Source organism: Chenopodium quinoa, unplaced genomic scaffold, assembly GCF_001683475.1.
Source record: "Chenopodium quinoa cultivar QQ74 unplaced genomic scaffold, ASM168347v1, whole genome shotgun sequence".
Classification (NCBI taxonomy): Eukaryota; Viridiplantae; Streptophyta; class Magnoliopsida; order Caryophyllales; family Amaranthaceae; genus Chenopodium; species Chenopodium quinoa.
In genome coordinates this window covers 12,145,204-12,163,796 of record NW_018742204.1, presented here as the reverse complement: position 1 = coordinate 12,163,796, position 18,593 = coordinate 12,145,204, and the positions used below count along the sequence as shown (strand labels likewise).

Here is an 18,593-nt window from a genome sequence, read left to right as displayed (position 1 = left end):
ATTACTGTGATTAATTGTTGCTTATTGCGTGCTGCAATTGTTTGTTGTTATGATTTTCGTAATTTTTAATTTATTCTGAATATTGTCTCTTAACTAATGAACATTACATTTATAATTATGAAACTATGAACATTGTTTATTACACATTAACTTTGATTCTTAAATAATGAACACTACATTTAAAAATTATGAACTTATAAACATTGTTTATTAAATAATGAAAATTGTCTATTATATGATGATAATTGAGTCTTAAATAATGAGCATTACTTTTGATATCGAATATTTTCTTTGTATTCTTTTAGGTGTCTAATGAATATTCTTTACATATTTATGAATTTACTTATTATACATTATGAACATTCAGTGTTATTTATTTCAGATACTCCAGTTGAAACTATATACACATAAGCTAAAGAATCTGAATTAATGAGGAAAACAGTAACTAGTGATGATGAAGCATATAATTTGTACAATGATTATGCTTTTAATATTGGTTTTAGTATAAGGAAGGGAAATATAAGAACAGTTGGTAAGACTTCTGTTTGGCGAAGTAGGAGATATGTATGTTCATGTGCTGGTTTGAAGAATGACTCTAAGAGGCATGTGAGGAAGTTTGAGAAGTTAGATTTTCGTACAAATTGTGGCGCTTTTGTGGAGTTTATTATTGATCCAGGTGTATGGACTGTTGTGGATCATCAGATGGATCATAATCATCCTTTTATACCAATTGACAAAAGACATTTGTTAAGGTCTCAAAGAAATGTGAATAAAGAGCAATTGAAGGTCATAAGTGTAATGAAGGCAAGTGGTGTTAGGGTAACTGATTCACTACGTCTTTTGTCCAAAGAAGTTGGTGGTTTGCCGAATCTTGGGTGTACTCGAAAGGATATATACAATGCTTTGACTACTGAAAAGGCCAATAGACTTGATGGCTCGGATTGTAATCAATTGATCAAGTATTTTGCTCAAAGGCAAGCAAAGGAAGCTGATTTCTATTATGACTTTGAGGTAGATGAAGGAAATTCCCTTACTTGTGTTTTTTGGAGAGATGGAATAATGAAAAGGGATTATGAACACTTTGGTGATTTGATGGTTTTTGACACTACTTATAGAACAAAAAAGTATGGCATGATATGTGCCCCTTTTGTTGGTATGAATCACCATTGTAACAATGTCATGTTTGGGATGGGATTTGTTCTAGATGAGAAAACAAGCAGTTTCATATGATTGTTTGAGTCTTTCATGAGATCAATGGGTGGTGGGCGTCATTCGATTACTATAATGACAGACCAAGCACCTTCTATTGCAGCTGGTATAAGAGAAGTTTTCCCAAATTCTAGACATCGTCTGTGTACATGGCATCTTACGGAGAACTCAAAAACAAATATCGGTAAATTCAGAGTTTTGAAGGGGTTCACTGATCTTTTTTATTATCTGCTCAAGTACTGTGAAACTGCTGCTGAATTCGAACATTATTGGCTAAGGTACTTCATTATGAACTTTCTTTATGAAACAGTGAATTTATTATATTAAAACATGAACCTATGTTTTAATTTAATTATCTTTAATTTTGTTGTTGCTCATTGTTATTTATATGAACATGTTTACTATTATTTATGATCATATTTAGATATTTTATGCATTTATAAGTTTATTTTATGAATTTGTGTTTTTATGAATTTGTTGTTATAGTATGAACCTGTATACTGGTTATTTTGTATGTTGTTATTCTGGCACATCATTATGAACTTTCTATATGAAACATCGAATTTATGATTTAAAATCATGGACATATGTTTTAATATAATTATCTTTAATTTTGTTGTTGCTCATTGTTATTTATATGAACATGTTTATTATTGTTTATGATCATAATTAGATATTTTATGAATTTATAGGTTTATTTTATGAATATGTGTTTTTATGAATTTGTTGGTTTAGTATGAACCTGTATACTGGTTGTTTTGTTTGTTGTTATTCTTATGAACTTCATAAACATTTTTATGAACATATATAAATATATTATGAACATAAATATGTAATATATGAATATAATGTTTATTAAAGTGAACTTTCTTTTGCTAGGATGATGAACAAGTACAATTGTAATGATAATGATTGGTTAAATCATTTGTACTCGATCAAAGAAAGATGGTGTCCAGCCTATTCTAAAGAATATTTTTCCGGAGGAGTTTTGAGTTACCAAAGGAGTGAAACCACAAACCGTTCGATTTCTCATAGATTGAGGAAGACGGATGGGTTGTGTGATTTTTACAAGACTTTTCTTGATGTTATGGCTGAGTGGAGGAGTAAGGAAAGTAAGCAGGACTTTCGGTTTTTGAGAGGTAATCGTCATTTGGCGGTTGCTAATGTAAGTCTTCTTATTCATGCTAGAGAGGTTTATACAATTTCGGTTTATATTGTCTTTGAAGATCAATTTGCAAAAGCTATTTCTTGTTCTCTAGAGAGAAAGTATGAAAATGATGAGACAATTAGTTACTTGGTATGGAGGCCTAATAAGAATATTATTAGGCATGAGGTTGTTTTAAATAAATTCACTAGGGTAATCAATTATACATGTAAGTATTGGAGTGAAATGGGTTTATTGTGTTCACATTCCCTTCATATTTACAACATTCATTGTGTTCAAAGGATACCCGAAGAATACATAGTTAAGAGATGGACCAAAACCGCGATGTGTAGTCATGTGGTTGATGAAGATGTTGTTCAAGAGAATGTGATTTCTTCTTCTATTTAGAGAGCTCATATGTTAAGAAATTTTGTTCAACTTGTTACATCTTGCCAAGATCACCTTGCAGCACGAGCTGAAATTGAATATACATTCGAAATGTTAAGGGAGAAGGTTGAGAGTCTTAGGGGGCCAATTGATTTTGATGAGGAAGAAGAGGTTCAAGAGGTTGAAAAGGATGCACAACCTATTCAAAATCCGAAAGTAATTAGGAAAAAGGGTGAAAGGAATGATAGGCCAAAGAGCACTATTGAAAAAGCTTGTAATAAGGCCAAGGGGTGGAAGAAAAAAGTAGATAAATACAAGGGTGAAGTTAAAGCTACTGCTCAAAAGGTTTTTCAGGTACTTTTATGAATTTTTTGTGTAGTTAAGTGAATATTTTTGTATGGGATATGAACATACCTATATTTGTGTTTTATATTGGAAGTTTTAGATGATGATGGTGATCCTTTGACTTATTCACACCCAACAACAAAAGATTCAAGTCTTAATGTCCTTCCGAAACAGATGAATGGACAATCATCAATGGTAATTTTTAAAATACTTTCAATTATAATAGTATTCTGTTATTTTTGTTTTTGAAAGAATAGTATTCTATTATTAATGTTTTATAATATTTTTAGGGTGTTCAAGGTGCTAGTAAAAAGAGAAAAGTACCAGCAAATGATGCTCAAACTTCATCAAGGGAAAATACTTACAATTCACATGTAATCATTTATTTGAATTTTATGCTTAATTATATGAACTTTATGCTACAGAACCTGAACATTTATTTTACAGCGTATTAGACAACAATCTTCAAAGAATAACACTAATACCTCAACTAATGCTTCTCAGACTTCATTCTTAAAATTAATTATTTATGTGAACTTAAAGTTTATTAATATGAATTTTATGCAATACCATCTGATCATTTTTTTAATTTACAGGGTAATGGATGACAACCCTCTAAGAAAAACACTAATACGAGTAAACCTCCTTCATCAAGTCAATTTGGATATCAAGCTAAAAAAGGAAGTTTTCATTATGAGTACAACAAATGGTATCAGGTAAATCTGAACAACCTAGTTACGTTTATGAACATTTTCTTTTTATTTTTGAACTTAAGTGTTTTTGTAATTCTTTTTTATTTTATCTCGTTTTTTTAGTATTTTGATGCTGGGCGCAATGCTACAAATGAAGGGAGTGAAGTTGGTGGATCTTCAAATGTTTCACAATATAATGAAATGTTATCCATGTTTGATAAGACAATCAATGTTTAGATTTTTTAATAATTGACAATTTATTCAATTGCCTAAAAGTTGTAACAAACCAAATTATTACTTATTTTCATTTTATAAATGTTTTTGATGTCCAAGAATTAATTTACTGACTTTTTCAGAGAAAGATGATCAATTAGCATTATATAAGTGATCTACCAATATATAATAATGAGAGAAATTTCAAATTTAAATGCAAAATATCATGCGAATTGATGTTTCAAGTCATAAAAGGAATCCACAGCTATTAAAGTAAGTTGTCTTTGCAAAGTTATTAACTATAAAAATTAAGTTGATTCTTCCATCCTTCGTCTTGCAGCCATCTTTATTCTGTATGCTTCTCTGTTGGTATTGCTTAGTAATATCTCAGCACAATACTTCACTCTTAGCTTTCTGATTTGATCAATTTGGAAAAACGTATGAACATAGATATTTAAAATATGAACAAACACTCTATATAAATGAACATAGTTGTAAATTGAATTTTAAAGGAGTTGAAACCTTACATTATCAGCTTTCAGATCACAAACCCATTCTACTGAAGGTTCTGATGTGTATGTTTCCATATGCTTCAACAAATAAACACCACAATTCTTATGGTCCCAATTGCTCCTCCAATTCATTTTTATCAAGTTAGGCTTGAAAGCTTTTATTTCATCCAATTGTTTTTCATTGTAAGTTTGGCTTTTCAAAAACCCTATAAAAGCTTCAAGCTAATTTTTAAAATACACATTCAATAGTTAGTTATAAGGAAATGAACATTAGAAATAAATTAGTGAAATTCACATAAAGTTCAAATGAAAAAAGATGAGTATTTAATATTTACCATTTTTATGGGAGAGGTACCGTATTTGTCTTTTGCTTTCATATTCATGGGAAGCTTTCTGTTATCAATCATATCAACAGTGGCATTATACATGTTGAAGCAAACTAAGTAGAAGTGGTTAAATGCTGACACTGGGAAAAAGAATTGTTTGACTTCTTTTATTTTTTTGATACCGCTGTTTTTCATTTCAATTTGAAGTCTGGAAATGAATTTTGAAATTCTTTTTTTCATGTCACCCTCTTTCTGAACAATGTGGTCTGTGCACACTATCACCTGCATATAAATAAAAAAACATATATAAATAAGTACCGATATATGAACTTTTAATAAAATATTAATGAACTTCTAGTTTTAATATATAAACTTATAATAAAATATTAAAGAACATCAAATATATATGAACGATTAATAAAATATTAATGAACTTCTAGTTCTAAAATATGAACTTACATAAGGAATTGTGCTGAAGTTAATGCTGTTTTTTCGACACTTGTAATTTAAAATTGTAGCCCAAGCATCAATAATGGAATTGTCAATTTCTTCATCTGTGCCTAGTGTCTTCATTTGAGATCTGTTAATACTAATTTGTCCATCAAAGTACATCACCTCACTTCACACGCAATAAACAAACAAAACAATCCATTTTAAAAAAATGAACAATAAAAATGAACAAAACATATTATTTTAGGAACAAGTAATATAATAATGAGCAACTTACTCCTTAGGACCATCATTGAATGCATAGTCAGAAATTGTTGCATTCATTGCATTCACATCCTTGAATAAATCTTTGTATTTTACCATGAATGGTGATTTGAGACAAGCAGGCAAATTGTGAACTTGTCTTATAGGTCGTTTGCCAATTTCAATTTCACTACATAAAATAACATTGTTAGTTTATAAAAGGTCAAAATTATGTAAATGGGGGGTTTTTTTTTTAATTTTTTTTATTCACCTTGCTGTTTTGTCCTTTGACACATTTCTGCAAAACATGAATAATAAGTAAAAGTGATCAATATGTGAATATAAATGAACAATTGTTTAATATAAATGAACATAAGTTTTTTCAATTTTTTTACCCTGGATTTTTCGCTTATCCTTTAGATCTGTCAATAGATGAACATAATATAAAACAAAATGAATATCAAACAATAATAGATGAATATATATAGTAAAACAATATTTTCATAATATAATTTATAAGTTTCATAGAATATATAATAATTTTCGATGTCCAAAAAATTTACATTACCTTTTCTAGTTTGTTCATCCAAAAAATTAACATTAGTTTTCTCTTTACATTACATGGACTACCTTAGCTAGTTATGAAAAAATATATATCATAGTTAGGAGTCACATTACCCTGCATATTGAAATTCTGGATTCAATGGGTTGTTCAAAATGTCCTCAAATGTAGGGTCTTGCGTTTTGAACATATGATCAAATTCCGATGCTTCAATCACCGGTTGCTCCTGCTCCACACCTACACTACTTGACCCTCCCATACCTAGCCCGAGGTTCAAATCAATGTTTTGTCCAATTTGTGTCTCAGTTGGATGAACCATCGGACTAGGAGTTTGTTCTTTGTCGATCCCTAAATTCCAAGCATTTTGTGGATCGAATGACTCTCTTACTTTTCTTCTTCCCCTTTGCCTCTTCTTTTTCTCTTGCTTTCTTTTCAGCTTGTACCTTCTCCAAATACTCCTTTTCAACCTTATCTAAAGCATTCAAGAAAGAATCTGTTCCAAATAATTCTTCATCTTGACTCAAAATTGAAGGATTTGAAGGATCCTTAAATTTCTTTTGCATATAATCTCCCACTGTTTTGTAAAGAAGATTGTTTGGGAAAAGCTCTTCAGCATGTTTTATCATTTCACACAGTTTTTCACAATTCCCACCCATAGTTCTGACCACATTAATAAACTCTTTCTTAAATTCCTCCTACAGAATGAACATACATAACAGACATTATGAATACAATGCCTTCAAATATGAAAATAAAATATAAAGAAATAAAAGATAATATCATTATGAAATATAAGCATTAAAAAGTGAATATACAAATAAAATTAAAGTGAACATAATCATGCAAAGTATGAACATATGCATAAGTTCCCTAAAGTGAATAAAAGATTTTCAGAAAGTAAACATAGGTATGAAAATATGAACATAAGCAATTCTAAATGTGATCATATGCATTTCAAAATATGAACACAACCATCGTTTTCTTTAGTGAATGTGAACATTTTAGAAAAGAAATTCCTACCATTAACCAATAGAATGCAGGTCACAAATCACTACACAAGTAGGATGCTCTTTTCCTAACTTTCTACCATTAAGATGAACAAAACCTGAAATAGACAAAGCTACAGGCTACAAGAACTTGAACAAACCAAAGAGACTTGTTTCATCATTATCATAGAAGAAAGCGAGACTGAAGATAGACCATATCTTGCATCCATTTCCTCCGATTAGAAAAGAAGGCTGAAGTTCATAACACCAACAATACTAATGTCTACTAGCATCAAACAAATAGATGGCAACAAGTGCTTAGAAAAATGAAATATTTGTAACTAATACCAAACTAGATTAAAAATAAGCATTCAAAAACAGATCAATGAAGATAGACCAAAACATATCAATGAAGATAGAAGAAACAGATCAATGACTAAATCAGCCAAAGCCAAGGAAATAGGTCTGTAAAACTATACATAACTTAGATCAAACCAGATATGAACATTATAAATAAAAATAATAAACATGCAATAATATAGGTATATTTTCTAATCAAACCTTGGCCGTTGGTATATTAGTAGATTCTTCTTGTGTTGTTTTCCTTTTGATTTCAACTCTAAGCAAAATATTACACAATCCAACTCCATGGCTCTCTAACTTCATCCTTTCGGCCACCATATCCTTTGTCCATACAGATATGATAGGAGGAGTTCTTGGTGGCATGATGCTTTTCTTTTGAATGCGATCAAAGTAAAACAACTGAAAAAAAAATACAGAAAAAAAATCATCAATTAGCATATATAATAGAATGAATGTAAAGTTAAAAAAATGAATATATAAATTACATAAAGTGAACATATGCATATAGAAAGTGAAAATAAGTTGTATTGAATTTATAGGCTCATGTTTATATGCATTACTTGTATACAAAATCTGAACATACCAATCAATGAACATACCAAAATATGAACATGAATATACGCATGAACATATCCATTCCAAATATGAATATATGTATACAAAATATGAACATGAATATTCTCCATGAACGTGAACATACAAAATATGAACATACCTATCAATGAACATGAACATAACCATTAATGAATATACGCATAAAAAATAACGAATATACGCATAAAAATAATGAATATAATAAAAATATGAACATAGTATATATGAAAATGAAAATAATGGCGTATACCAGAAGAAAATGAAAATAATGGCATATACCAGTAGAAAAGGCAGAGGTCCTTTGTAAAACCCTTTTGGATTCAATTTCCAAGAACTGCTTGTATCCATTAAGCTATCAAGGACATACTTGCACCAATTGTATTCCTTGATTTCAAACACATTCTTAATTGAGAACAGAAACTTGTAGTGCAAGTGTATGCTTTGGCTGCTTTTCATGAAGTAATTTACAGCCAACACAATGAAATCGATAATGAAGATTTCATCAACTTCACCATTGTTCACTTTTGCAGGTTCTGTGTTCATTTCCAGTTTCCTTTTGTTCATCTTTCCTTTCATGATTTCCATCTTTTTCTCTTTTTCTTCCTCATACTCATATTTCTTCAGAACAATGTGTGTTTTAGGGCTACCAGACATAAAACCCCAATATTTCCTCCATCTAGTCAAAGGAGTCTCTTCTTGTTCCTCATCTTCTACCTCCTTCACTTCTTTCTCCCCTCTCGGGATTCCATACACAACTTCAACATCTTCTTCACAAACAACAATAGATTTGTTGTACGGAATATAAAGTGTGCGGCTATTCTCTTTGGAACAATGCATAAGCCAAGCATAAAATGATTGGTCATTTTGTGGAAGATTTACATCGAGTAAAGCTCCAAATCCCATGTCAATAATTGCTTGCTTTTGAGAAGGGCTCAAATTTGATGCAAATGTCATGAATTTGAAATGCCCAACCCTCACTTGTAACTTACCATAATCATCCAAATCTTCAGCATCATCAAGATTTACCACCTCATGTACATCTTCATTTGCATCTCTCTTTCTTTTTTTATGTGCTTTCTCATTTTTTACACCATCAACTTTCTCACTTTGTTTCCCCTTCACCACCTTAACTTTTTCAGTTTTCAGAGTTTCCTTTTCTTTCACACCTCCATCTTTCTCATTGTTTTTTTTTTGTGTTTTTGAGTTTTGCTTGTTCTGTTGATCTTTAGCTTGTGTACTCTTGCTTGAGGAGGCTTCCGAACAGTTGTTTGATGATTTCTTTTTTGTTGCAATATGCTTCACCCTAATAGAATAAATGTAAAGTTTAAAAAAATTAGTATATAAATTACATAAAGTGAACATATGCATATAGAAAGTAAAAATAAGTTGTATTGAAATTATAGGCTCATGTTTATATGCATTACTTGCAAGGTGAACATATGCTATTTCAAATGTGAACATAAACATTCAAAATATGAACATACCAATCAATGAACATGAACATAACCACTCAAAAAATGAATATAAGTATACAAATAATGAATATATGCATATAAATAATGAATATAAGCATTGCTTCTTTCGGATTATGCATTTTAAAATGTGAACATGCAACATACTATGAATATATATAGTGTTCTCAAACATGAACATGAAACATGCTGTGAATAAGTTGCTGCCCTTTTTCCCGTTCTTTTATCCTACACCCCACAACTCCTAATCCCACACCACTCCACTAACTCACCAACACTCCCCTGTTCCATACTTCAAAAAAAGAATATATGTATAAAACTAATGAATATACGCATAAAAATAATGAATATCCCTTTAACATAGCTGAATATGAATATATGCATTGTTTGTTTAAGATTATAGATTTTAAAATGTGAAGTTAAGAATGTAAACATGAATATATATATTTACAATGTGAACATAAGCATTTCATACCTTTTTTTTGGTAACTCTGTTGCTTTTGATTGAACCTTTTGTGTTTCTTTAGAAGGTTTTTCTGGTTGTTTTTCCCCTTCTTTTCTTTCATCTTTTGATCGCTCTTGTGGTTGTATTTCCCTTTCTTTTGGTGGTTCGACTTCATTGTCAACTCTGAGTAAAAAGTTGTGTAAAACAGTGAGCTTTATGAGGTAACTTCATTTCTATAAATCTATCAAATTCATTTGATGAAGGGTCGACATGCATTTGAATCTTAACCTACCAGTCTTTGTGGAGAGGTTATACATAATTTCTAGTAAAAATATAAAACAAGGAGTGATCACATAACCACTAAAACATGCAACAAACAAATCTAGTCTCATAGAAATTATCTTTTACATTAAGACTTGACCAAATAGATTGCTTTGCATAGCTTCAAATCACAAAGACTTGACCAACAATAAGGTTCAACGAAATTCAGTATAAGGAAATAAAATCAATAATGTGAAAGTATAACCATGAAAATTAAGACTGAAAGTGCAGTTACTCAAATGTTAATGTTGACCTCTAGGTTACTAACCTTAACATTAAGAACTCCAGAAAAGGAATTGTACCTCTGGAATATCAGAATTGAAATGTAAACAAAAAAAATTTCAAAATTGTTGTACTCAGCATTACATACATGACGGGAGATCTTCATGTTGCTCCTAAGAAATCAGTTTTCTATGTAAAAAGATTGAATGACTAGATCTCAGCTAAAAATTTGTTAAGGATGCTGCTAAATTATGCAATGGACAATGAAAATGTTCAAGGACAGCATCAGATTAGATTATAATGTCAGGTTCAATAAGTTGCAACATCTGCTAGTTAGGAAATTGGTATGAAGCAAACCCTATTTGCTCCTAGATCAAAGGGTCAATTCAAGAAATCATTGTACATGGAATTTGGCTGAGTTATTATATGAGTAACTTGTTCTTAATCTTTCCGATTCTGACATGTCCTATAATGTGCCTTTAGTTCATATATTATGAATGCATAATAAGAAGCAATTACATGGAGTTATAATTCAGTGCATATTTTGTGAATATAGTGTGCCTTTAGTTCATATATTATGAATATTGTGAATATAGTGTTCTCAAACATGAACATCACTATTCCAAATATATTATTCATTGCATATTTTGCTACCCTTTTTCCCGCTCTTTTATCCTACACCCCACAACTCCTAATCCTACACCACTCCAACCACTCACCAACACTCCCCTATTCCATACTTCATCTCCCTCCTCAAGAAATCAACAAAAAATACCAACATAAATTCAAATTCACTAAAATATACAAACATTGTTTTGATTTTTAATTTTCGTACAAAATTTCAGACATAATTCACTAAAAGATTCACCAAAAAATATAAACATTTGCACTGAATTTCAGTCAAAATTCCCTAAAAATACAAACATTTGCACTGAATTTCGGACAAAATTCACCATAAAATTCACCGAACAACAACAAACATGAAAATTAGGATCAAAACATGAAAATTCACTAAAATAAAAAAATGAATGTACATGTTGTTTTGATTTTCCTCTTCTTCAACAACTTGTTTCGAAATCTCATTGAGTAATTTTGGATCTACAGTATGACTCTTTGCCAGTTTCTTCTTTTTGGTGCCAAACATTTTATTTAGCGGCCTATTCAAGAAAATTAGGGTTTCTATCAACAATTTATATATTAATAATTACAATTTAACACCACAATGAAATTTTAATTTATAGAAATAGCAATCAAAAAATAAACATCTAAACTTACATATCTTCTTGATTTCCAGTAGATTTTGAAGTATTTTTTGTTTTTCTACAAAAACAATTGAATTACATGCGTTAGTTTATGAATTCACCCACAAACAACAATTAATCTAAACAATTTTTTACAAAGAAAAGAGAAAAAAAATGTAACAAACTAATCTAAATTTTTTTTCATATAATGTAACACAAATTTCATAGTTTCGAAAAATTGAATTTCGAAAAACAGAGTTTCGAATGTTTCAGATGAAAATTCACTAAAAAAATGTAAATTTCGGGCAAAATTCAGTGCAAATATACCTCTTCTTTGGATGATCCTTCTGATTTTGCATTTCATCTCTTATGTCCATTGTGATTTTTCCACATTTTTAGTGAGAGAATATGAACTAGAGGAGAGAGAAAATAAGAGAGTAGAAGAAAGTTTTGAATAGAAGTGACATTACTTCAATGTGGGTGGGGGTACTGAATTTTCCGTGTTTTAGGGTCCTTTTTTAATTTGGGCGTGTGTAAGTGGGCTTTGGGCTGCTGTTACACCTATGTTAGGTGCACAAGGTTGTACCTTAGACCAATTGGAATAATGAGGAAGTTATGGCTAAATTACTAAACTAGGCCCGGTTTGAGCCTTATATGCGGCCCAATGATCTAGAGGAGGGCCTAATATGGATTTATCATTCCTAATGCAATTAGGGTTGGTTTTAGTCTTCTAGCTAGATTCTTCTAGAAGGCTCTTTTCATTCCTAATTCAATTAGTATTGATAAATTGACTTTTGTTGACTTTTTTGAGTTTTAATCAGAATAAAAGAGTGTTTTTAAGGAAAATACGACTTTTCCCTTCTGTACGGCTAAATTTTATCTGAATTTAGAAAACGCGTGAAAAAATAAATTAGCGCCTGACGACATACACTAGCACCTGGCGCTAATGCCTGGCGCTAGCCTTAGCGCCTAGCGCTAACTTCTGTTTTTATCGCCGAAACTCTGATTTGTTTTTCTATCCTTTTGGCTGATTTTCTCTATAATAGCCCCTTAAAATCTCCGTTTTTCATCACCAATTCTCAACAACTCTCTAATTCTCTTCTCCCTTGAAGCTTATTCTTATTCTTTCTCTCTCTTTTCTAAACCAACCCTTTTACAAACAAAATTCCGCATTCACAAGACTAAGAAACACATAGCATTGTTCGAAGTAACCTTCGCCCTAGACGTGAAAGGTTTTAATATTTGTGAGGGTTTGGTCCCAAAATCTCTAATTCAATTATTTAATTCAATTATTTGATTTTATATTTTCCTTGAAATTACTAGTGCGTGTATTTTGTTATTAGAAAGAGATACGAGGCATCCAAGTAAGTGCTTTAATTGATTTATTGATATTATGATATAGAAATCATGCTTAGGTTGTTATTATGATTCCAAGCATCATGTTAGGGTATTTTGATCTTCCTAGTATCATGTTTAGGGTAACAACTAAAAATTCCTAATGTCAAGTATGATTAAAAGTATGATGCCTTTTATGTTCTTTCCTAATATTCATTTTAGTATCATGTTAGGGTTAAAACTTTGATTTTTATTTGTTAGTGACATACTAGGGTTTGTTATTAATCTTGTTAGTATCATGCCTAGGATCTTGCTATTATTATGCTTTGACATGTTATGTTAATTATGATTAATTTTATTATTATGATGATTATTATTATGATGATTATTATTTATTATGTTGCTTGATTATATTTATTGTTATTTCTTGATCACACCTTTTATGCATGTTTAAAGGGAATTGGTACTTGTAATCACGCTTAATAAGATAATTAATAATCTTGTTTAGGGTTAATTTGATTATAATTCAAGTGATCGCCAATAATAGGTTAGTTTGTGCATTAATATTCAACCAACATAGATAAACATGTTTAGGGTTAATCCTATAGATTGCATGTTAGTCAGAAAGCGCACATGAATACGATAAGAATAAAGTATGGGCCTATTATTAGGGCAGGTTAAAACTCTTTTAGGTTGGATTTGTACCTTCATCCCCGAACTACCAGTCATGGTTCCAAACCTATTGGAGTTGACGATCTCTTGGATCGTTAAGGGGTGTAACCTTCACCCTCTGAACGGTTTACAAGTTCCTAAAACTTGTTGGCGACTCTTTTGCTCTATTTTCTTTCCCTTTGGACGCCACCGTACTTTAGTGTATGATCATAGTGGGGTTCAAGCTAGGGATTACGCTTGAAATATTCCCTACAGTTTTTTGGCGACTCCACAGGGGAGGATTTCTATTTTAATTCCTGAAATTTATTTTGGCAATGATTTAGAATGAGTGGATGAGACTCAAAAAGTTCTAAGTATTTCATGAGCGTAGTTTTGATTAACAATATTGTCATATGCATAAAAAAGATCTCATTGGAAAGACCATCCGTAATAAGTTAAAACATAGGATTTTTACACATAGGAAATTTGAGGAATATCTTTCACAACTAGGATTGAAATAATGCTGAGCGAAACTGGAAAAATTTTTCGAGCATAGAAAGCTGCTGAGGCAGGTAGGAACTAGCATCAGGGAACAAAATCTAGTGCCAATAATTTGACGTTAGCGCCAGGCGACATCTTCTGTCGCCAGACGCTAAACTAAATTGTGGCGCTGGACTCTGTTTGCTGGCGCCAAGTTCTTACAATACCGAGCCAGAAATATGCGTTTTAATTTCGACCTATTTTTAGCACTGTTTGCTCGATCCTACTTCTTGATTGAGTTTTTTTTTTCACTTTTCTGAAACCCATATGTGTTCTACATATGGACATAACCCTCTGGGAATTCATGCTCCATCTACCTGATTGAACGCTCTGAGCAACAAAGGGTACATCCGAGAATGTTGAATTCACCAAACCATGGAAGTGAGTTTTTCTTAACTCGCGGTGTCTCATCCACTCGTGCCAACCCTTCACGGTTAGGGTTCCGCGCGGTGCATCCGGAAAATTAACCATGGACCCTCTTTGACTAACCCATATCCCGAACTTTAGAGAACTAGAGCCATGGTTAGGTTGCAAACTCATTGCATCATGTTGTGCCTACGTGACTAATTGTGCATTATTAGTTGTGCATCCTCTATGTGATTTTTCCTAACCGTTGTGTTAATATCAAATAAACTAATTTATGACTAAAAGAACTTTGCCTAATTAACTAATTAATTAATTAATTTGAGTAATTAAAGTTTAATAATTTAATCAGAGTTGACTTAGTACGACTTTAGGCATACCCTGTAGAGTAATAATGCCGAAAGCAGTTCCAGATCGACGTTCCAGCAATGGCGCCAAGATTTAAACTATAGCGCCACTCTGTGGAGCGTTGTGCTTGGCGACAGTCCTGTCGTCTGGCGCTACAATGCAAAGAGAGGCGCCAGTCCTGTCGTATTGGCGACAGTTCGGTTTATTGCTTGAGTCATCACCGTATGTCTAATTGAACAGTTTTTCTAGTCGATTCTGTTAATTTTTACCTTGTCAAGTCATTAATCGAGTCTAAGCACTAAGTCTCATGGTCTTACACAAGAGTCAAAGCATGTCACTTACACTCACCACATAAAGCACACACTAATGTACACTTTGACCATGTCTAAGGGACTCTTGTATGCGCGTATTTTCCGTCATATTTTTTAGGGGGGTAAGTCGGATATTAATCCTCCAATTAAACCATTTGTTTGAACCCTATACTTAACTCTCAAAAATATATACCTTATTTTTGCCAAAAATATGCACCTATTTTTGCTTTTTTTTTTCTTTTTCAAAACCGTAAAGTCAAGGTCAATTTGAGTCAAGTCATTAAAACAAAAATGGTTTAATTTACGGCGCGTGGTCAAGAAAGGAAGGGCGTTTGATTAAAGACAACCTTTTTATTCAAGTCCAACTTTTCGACAAACCAATCGCTCGGAAAAGGAAAGCTAAGACAATAATGGCAACTCAAGAGGAAGTTAATGAGCTCAGGAACCAATTGATTACCGTGACTGAGGCGTTAAAGGTTTTAACCCTTAAAATCGATGATCCTGTGAAACAACAACAAATGGACCTCATGCAAGAGAGTCTAAGCAAACTGTCTAGTGACTATAAGTTTCATAGAATCAGCTCACAAGGGGTCTCGGTGGACAAGGATCTTCTTCCGCAGAAGTTTAATGCCAACGACATTCCGAAATTCAAAGCGACTGACAACCCTTACTTTCACCTAAGACCTTCGAAACGATAATGAGTATCAAGGGTATTGACAAGAAGGTGTTTCCCTCTTTGTTCTCACTATCTCTCGAAACCGTTTTCCAACAATGATTCTTTTCTCTTGAGAAAGAAAGAACCTCTACTTGGGAGTCTATAGTAAACGCTTTCATTGATAGATACAAGTGTAATATTCAAGTTGAGACTGATTATAGGGAACTTGAAATCCTCAAGCAGAAGGAGAATGAATGTTTTACCTCTTTCTTCAATAAATGGAGAGAAACCTCAGCTAAGATGATCGAGGTACCAAATGAAAAAGAATCTGTGAGATTATTCATCAAAAACCTTCAAGAGAAGTACTCCAAGCATCTCAAATACCAGAATAATCTCCATACTTTCAAGGCCGTCTATGACATTGGAATCAATATTGAAGACGACCTGGCTAAGCTAAAAGCTGCTAACAGTAACTCCAACAGTGGCTGGAAAGACAAGAAGAACGACAATCCTTCTTCTTCCAAAACCACCCACTCAAACAATGTTAGTACCTTTAACTTAAGTGAAGTCCTTGCTATGAATAATCAAGGATAAAAGAAACCATTTAGGAGGAACTTTACTCCTATAGGTATGAGTTATGACACCGCATTTGACCGATTAAATGCAAAAGGTCTTATAACTCCTATTGGACCATTCTGGGACCCACTGGTCGAGAAGAGGACGGCTAATTGGAACCCCAATGCACATTGCAAGTATCACCAAGGTAGGGGCCATCTTACCGAAAATTGTTGGAAGCTTAAGGAACCTATTCAAGATTTAATCGACAATAATAAGTTACCATTGCCTCCTGCCAGTAAGAAGCCGAGTATTGATAGTGTACCTCTCGCTCACTCCTTATCCATCTCTGATGAGGAAAACGAGGTTGATCCCTCATCTCTTATCAAGCCTATTGAAGAAAACCATGTTATTGAAGAAGAAGATATTTTTCGATGACTTTCCAGAATTAGCAAGTAAAGAGGACATATAATTTCTTACATTGTCTATGTTGGAGGGATCAAAATTGCTGTGTGAAGCTCTCGAAGTTGTGAAGAAACAATTAGAAGAGCTTCAGAAAAAGGGTGACAAGATTCCATCCACAAAGAAGAAACCTTTTTCTCTGCAAGTAATCGATAAACCCAAGAAGAGTAATAGACTCTATACTCCAATTGGGATTCCATATGATCAAATGTTCAATATGCTCTTCGAGAGTGGCAAAATCAAACCTCTCGAACCGAGACCATTTGAATCATTAAAAAGGACAGATAGATTTTACTGTCAATACCATCAATTAGGGGGTCACACTATTGAAAATTATTTTAAATTTAAAGATTTAATTCAGAAAATGATTGATGACAAAAGGCTAGTCCAAATTCCACAAGAGGAAGTTATAAGTATCAATTGAGTTTGGGACAGTGATGAAGAAGACGTTTACTTAAAAGACATGGTAGGACCTCCACCTTCAGCGTCATATGCCATGGATGACTTCTGGGTTGAAGAAGATTCATCCACAGACGTCCTCACAAGATCCGGGAGAATGCAACCTCCTATTTCGACACAACCTATGCCAACCACGCAACAAGTTCCCATACCTATCATAGAAGACAATGATATTGTCAAACAGTTCAAGAAAACCAAAGTTGAAATGAATGTATGGAAGCTTCTAGCAACATCTCAAGAACATAGGTTGGCAGTAATGAATGCCTTGGATAAGATAGGGATAGATTCTGACACCACTCCTGAGGGGTTGGCTAACTTCCTTACGAGTGATCTCCCTAGTCCTATCAACTTGATCACCTTTTCCGACAAGGACTTACCTCTAGAATGTGACAAGCATTATAAGGCGTTAAACCTCACAGTAGTCTGTAATAGAATGAACGTCCCTATGACTCTTGTAGACAATGGATCGGCCATTAATGTCTGTCCACTCAGAACTACGAGGATGCTAGGCATAAGAGATGAAGACCTAACCCCGTCAACACAAGGAATAAGAGCTTACGACAATACTCGTCCTCAAGCTCTTGGTAAGATTACTATGAATATAACGGCGGGAGCAATAGAACACGCTATTACATTCAAAGTAGTAGATATTAAGGCTTCATTTAATCTACTGTTGGGACGCCCTTGGCTTCATGACCTAAAGGCCGTCCCTTCATCTTTCCACCAACAGGTAAAGGCCATAGTTGGAGGAATTCCCATTACGATCGATGCTTCACCCATGAGGATTAAAGCCATAGAAAATCCAATAATTTATGTGGAGCACGATGAAGATGATGAATATTTGTGGGGCTTTAATGAAGAGGTCTCCTTAATAGAGGATGATGAAAGGACCCCTCTCTGCCACGACCACCACTCCAATATGATAGTGAACGCTATTTCGAAGAAACAAGGGCATTTTCCTGGAATGACTCTAGGTAAAAAGAAAGAAAAAGCAAAACAGCTGGAATTACCTGGCCTCCCTAAGTTAGATACTTTCGGACTTGATTTCGAACCGACTCGGGAAGTTCTCAAGCGAGCCCAGGAAAATTCAAAAGCACGTAGGGACGTTCGCATCCAAAAGAAAGCAATCCCAATGGATCAGTATCCTCTTACCCTCAATGGACAATTCGTAAAAGAAGGAGAGGACT

At 32.8% G+C, this 18,593-nt stretch overlaps 3 protein-coding genes and 1 long non-coding RNA gene across 4 annotated transcripts; 1 reads left to right on the top strand and 3 right to left on the bottom strand.

Moving 5' to 3' along the window:
- The first annotated feature begins 429 nt into the window (after positions 1-429).
- On the top strand, positions 430-1,230 carry LOC110726983 (protein FAR1-RELATED SEQUENCE 5-like). Its single transcript, XM_021906545.1, has one exon. The coding sequence runs from the start codon at positions 430-432 to the stop codon at positions 1,228-1,230; it is 801 nt and encodes a 266-aa protein (XP_021762237.1).
- Positions 1,231-4,690: 3,460 nt separating this feature from the next.
- LOC110692939 lies at positions 4,691-5,301 on the bottom strand. Its single transcript, XR_002505546.1, has 3 exons — positions 5,288-5,301; positions 4,838-5,110; positions 4,691-4,717 (listed from the first exon to the last, which is right to left on the bottom strand). It is a non-coding gene; the product is annotated as an uncharacterized LOC110692939 (long non-coding RNA).
- A 250-nt stretch (positions 5,302-5,551) lies between these two features.
- LOC110726900 lies at positions 5,552-6,756 on the bottom strand. The gene is made up of 3 exons (XM_021906462.1): positions 6,200-6,756; positions 5,793-5,819; positions 5,552-5,711 (listed from the first exon to the last, which is right to left on the bottom strand). The coding sequence occupies exons 1-3, from the start codon at positions 6,400-6,402 to the stop codon at positions 5,552-5,554; spliced, it is 390 nt and encodes a 129-aa protein (XP_021762154.1). The 5' UTR covers positions 6,403-6,756.
- A 993-nt stretch (positions 6,757-7,749) lies between these two features.
- On the bottom strand, positions 7,750-10,074 carry LOC110692843 (protein MNN4-like). The gene is made up of 3 exons (XM_021869956.1): positions 9,975-10,074; positions 9,016-9,331; positions 7,750-7,831 (listed from the first exon to the last, which is right to left on the bottom strand). Exons 1-3 carry the CDS (start codon positions 10,062-10,064, stop codon positions 7,818-7,820), a joined length of 420 nt encoding a protein of 139 aa, XP_021725648.1. The 5' UTR covers positions 10,065-10,074; the 3' UTR covers positions 7,750-7,817.
- Between the last annotated feature and the right edge of the window lie 8,519 nt (positions 10,075-18,593).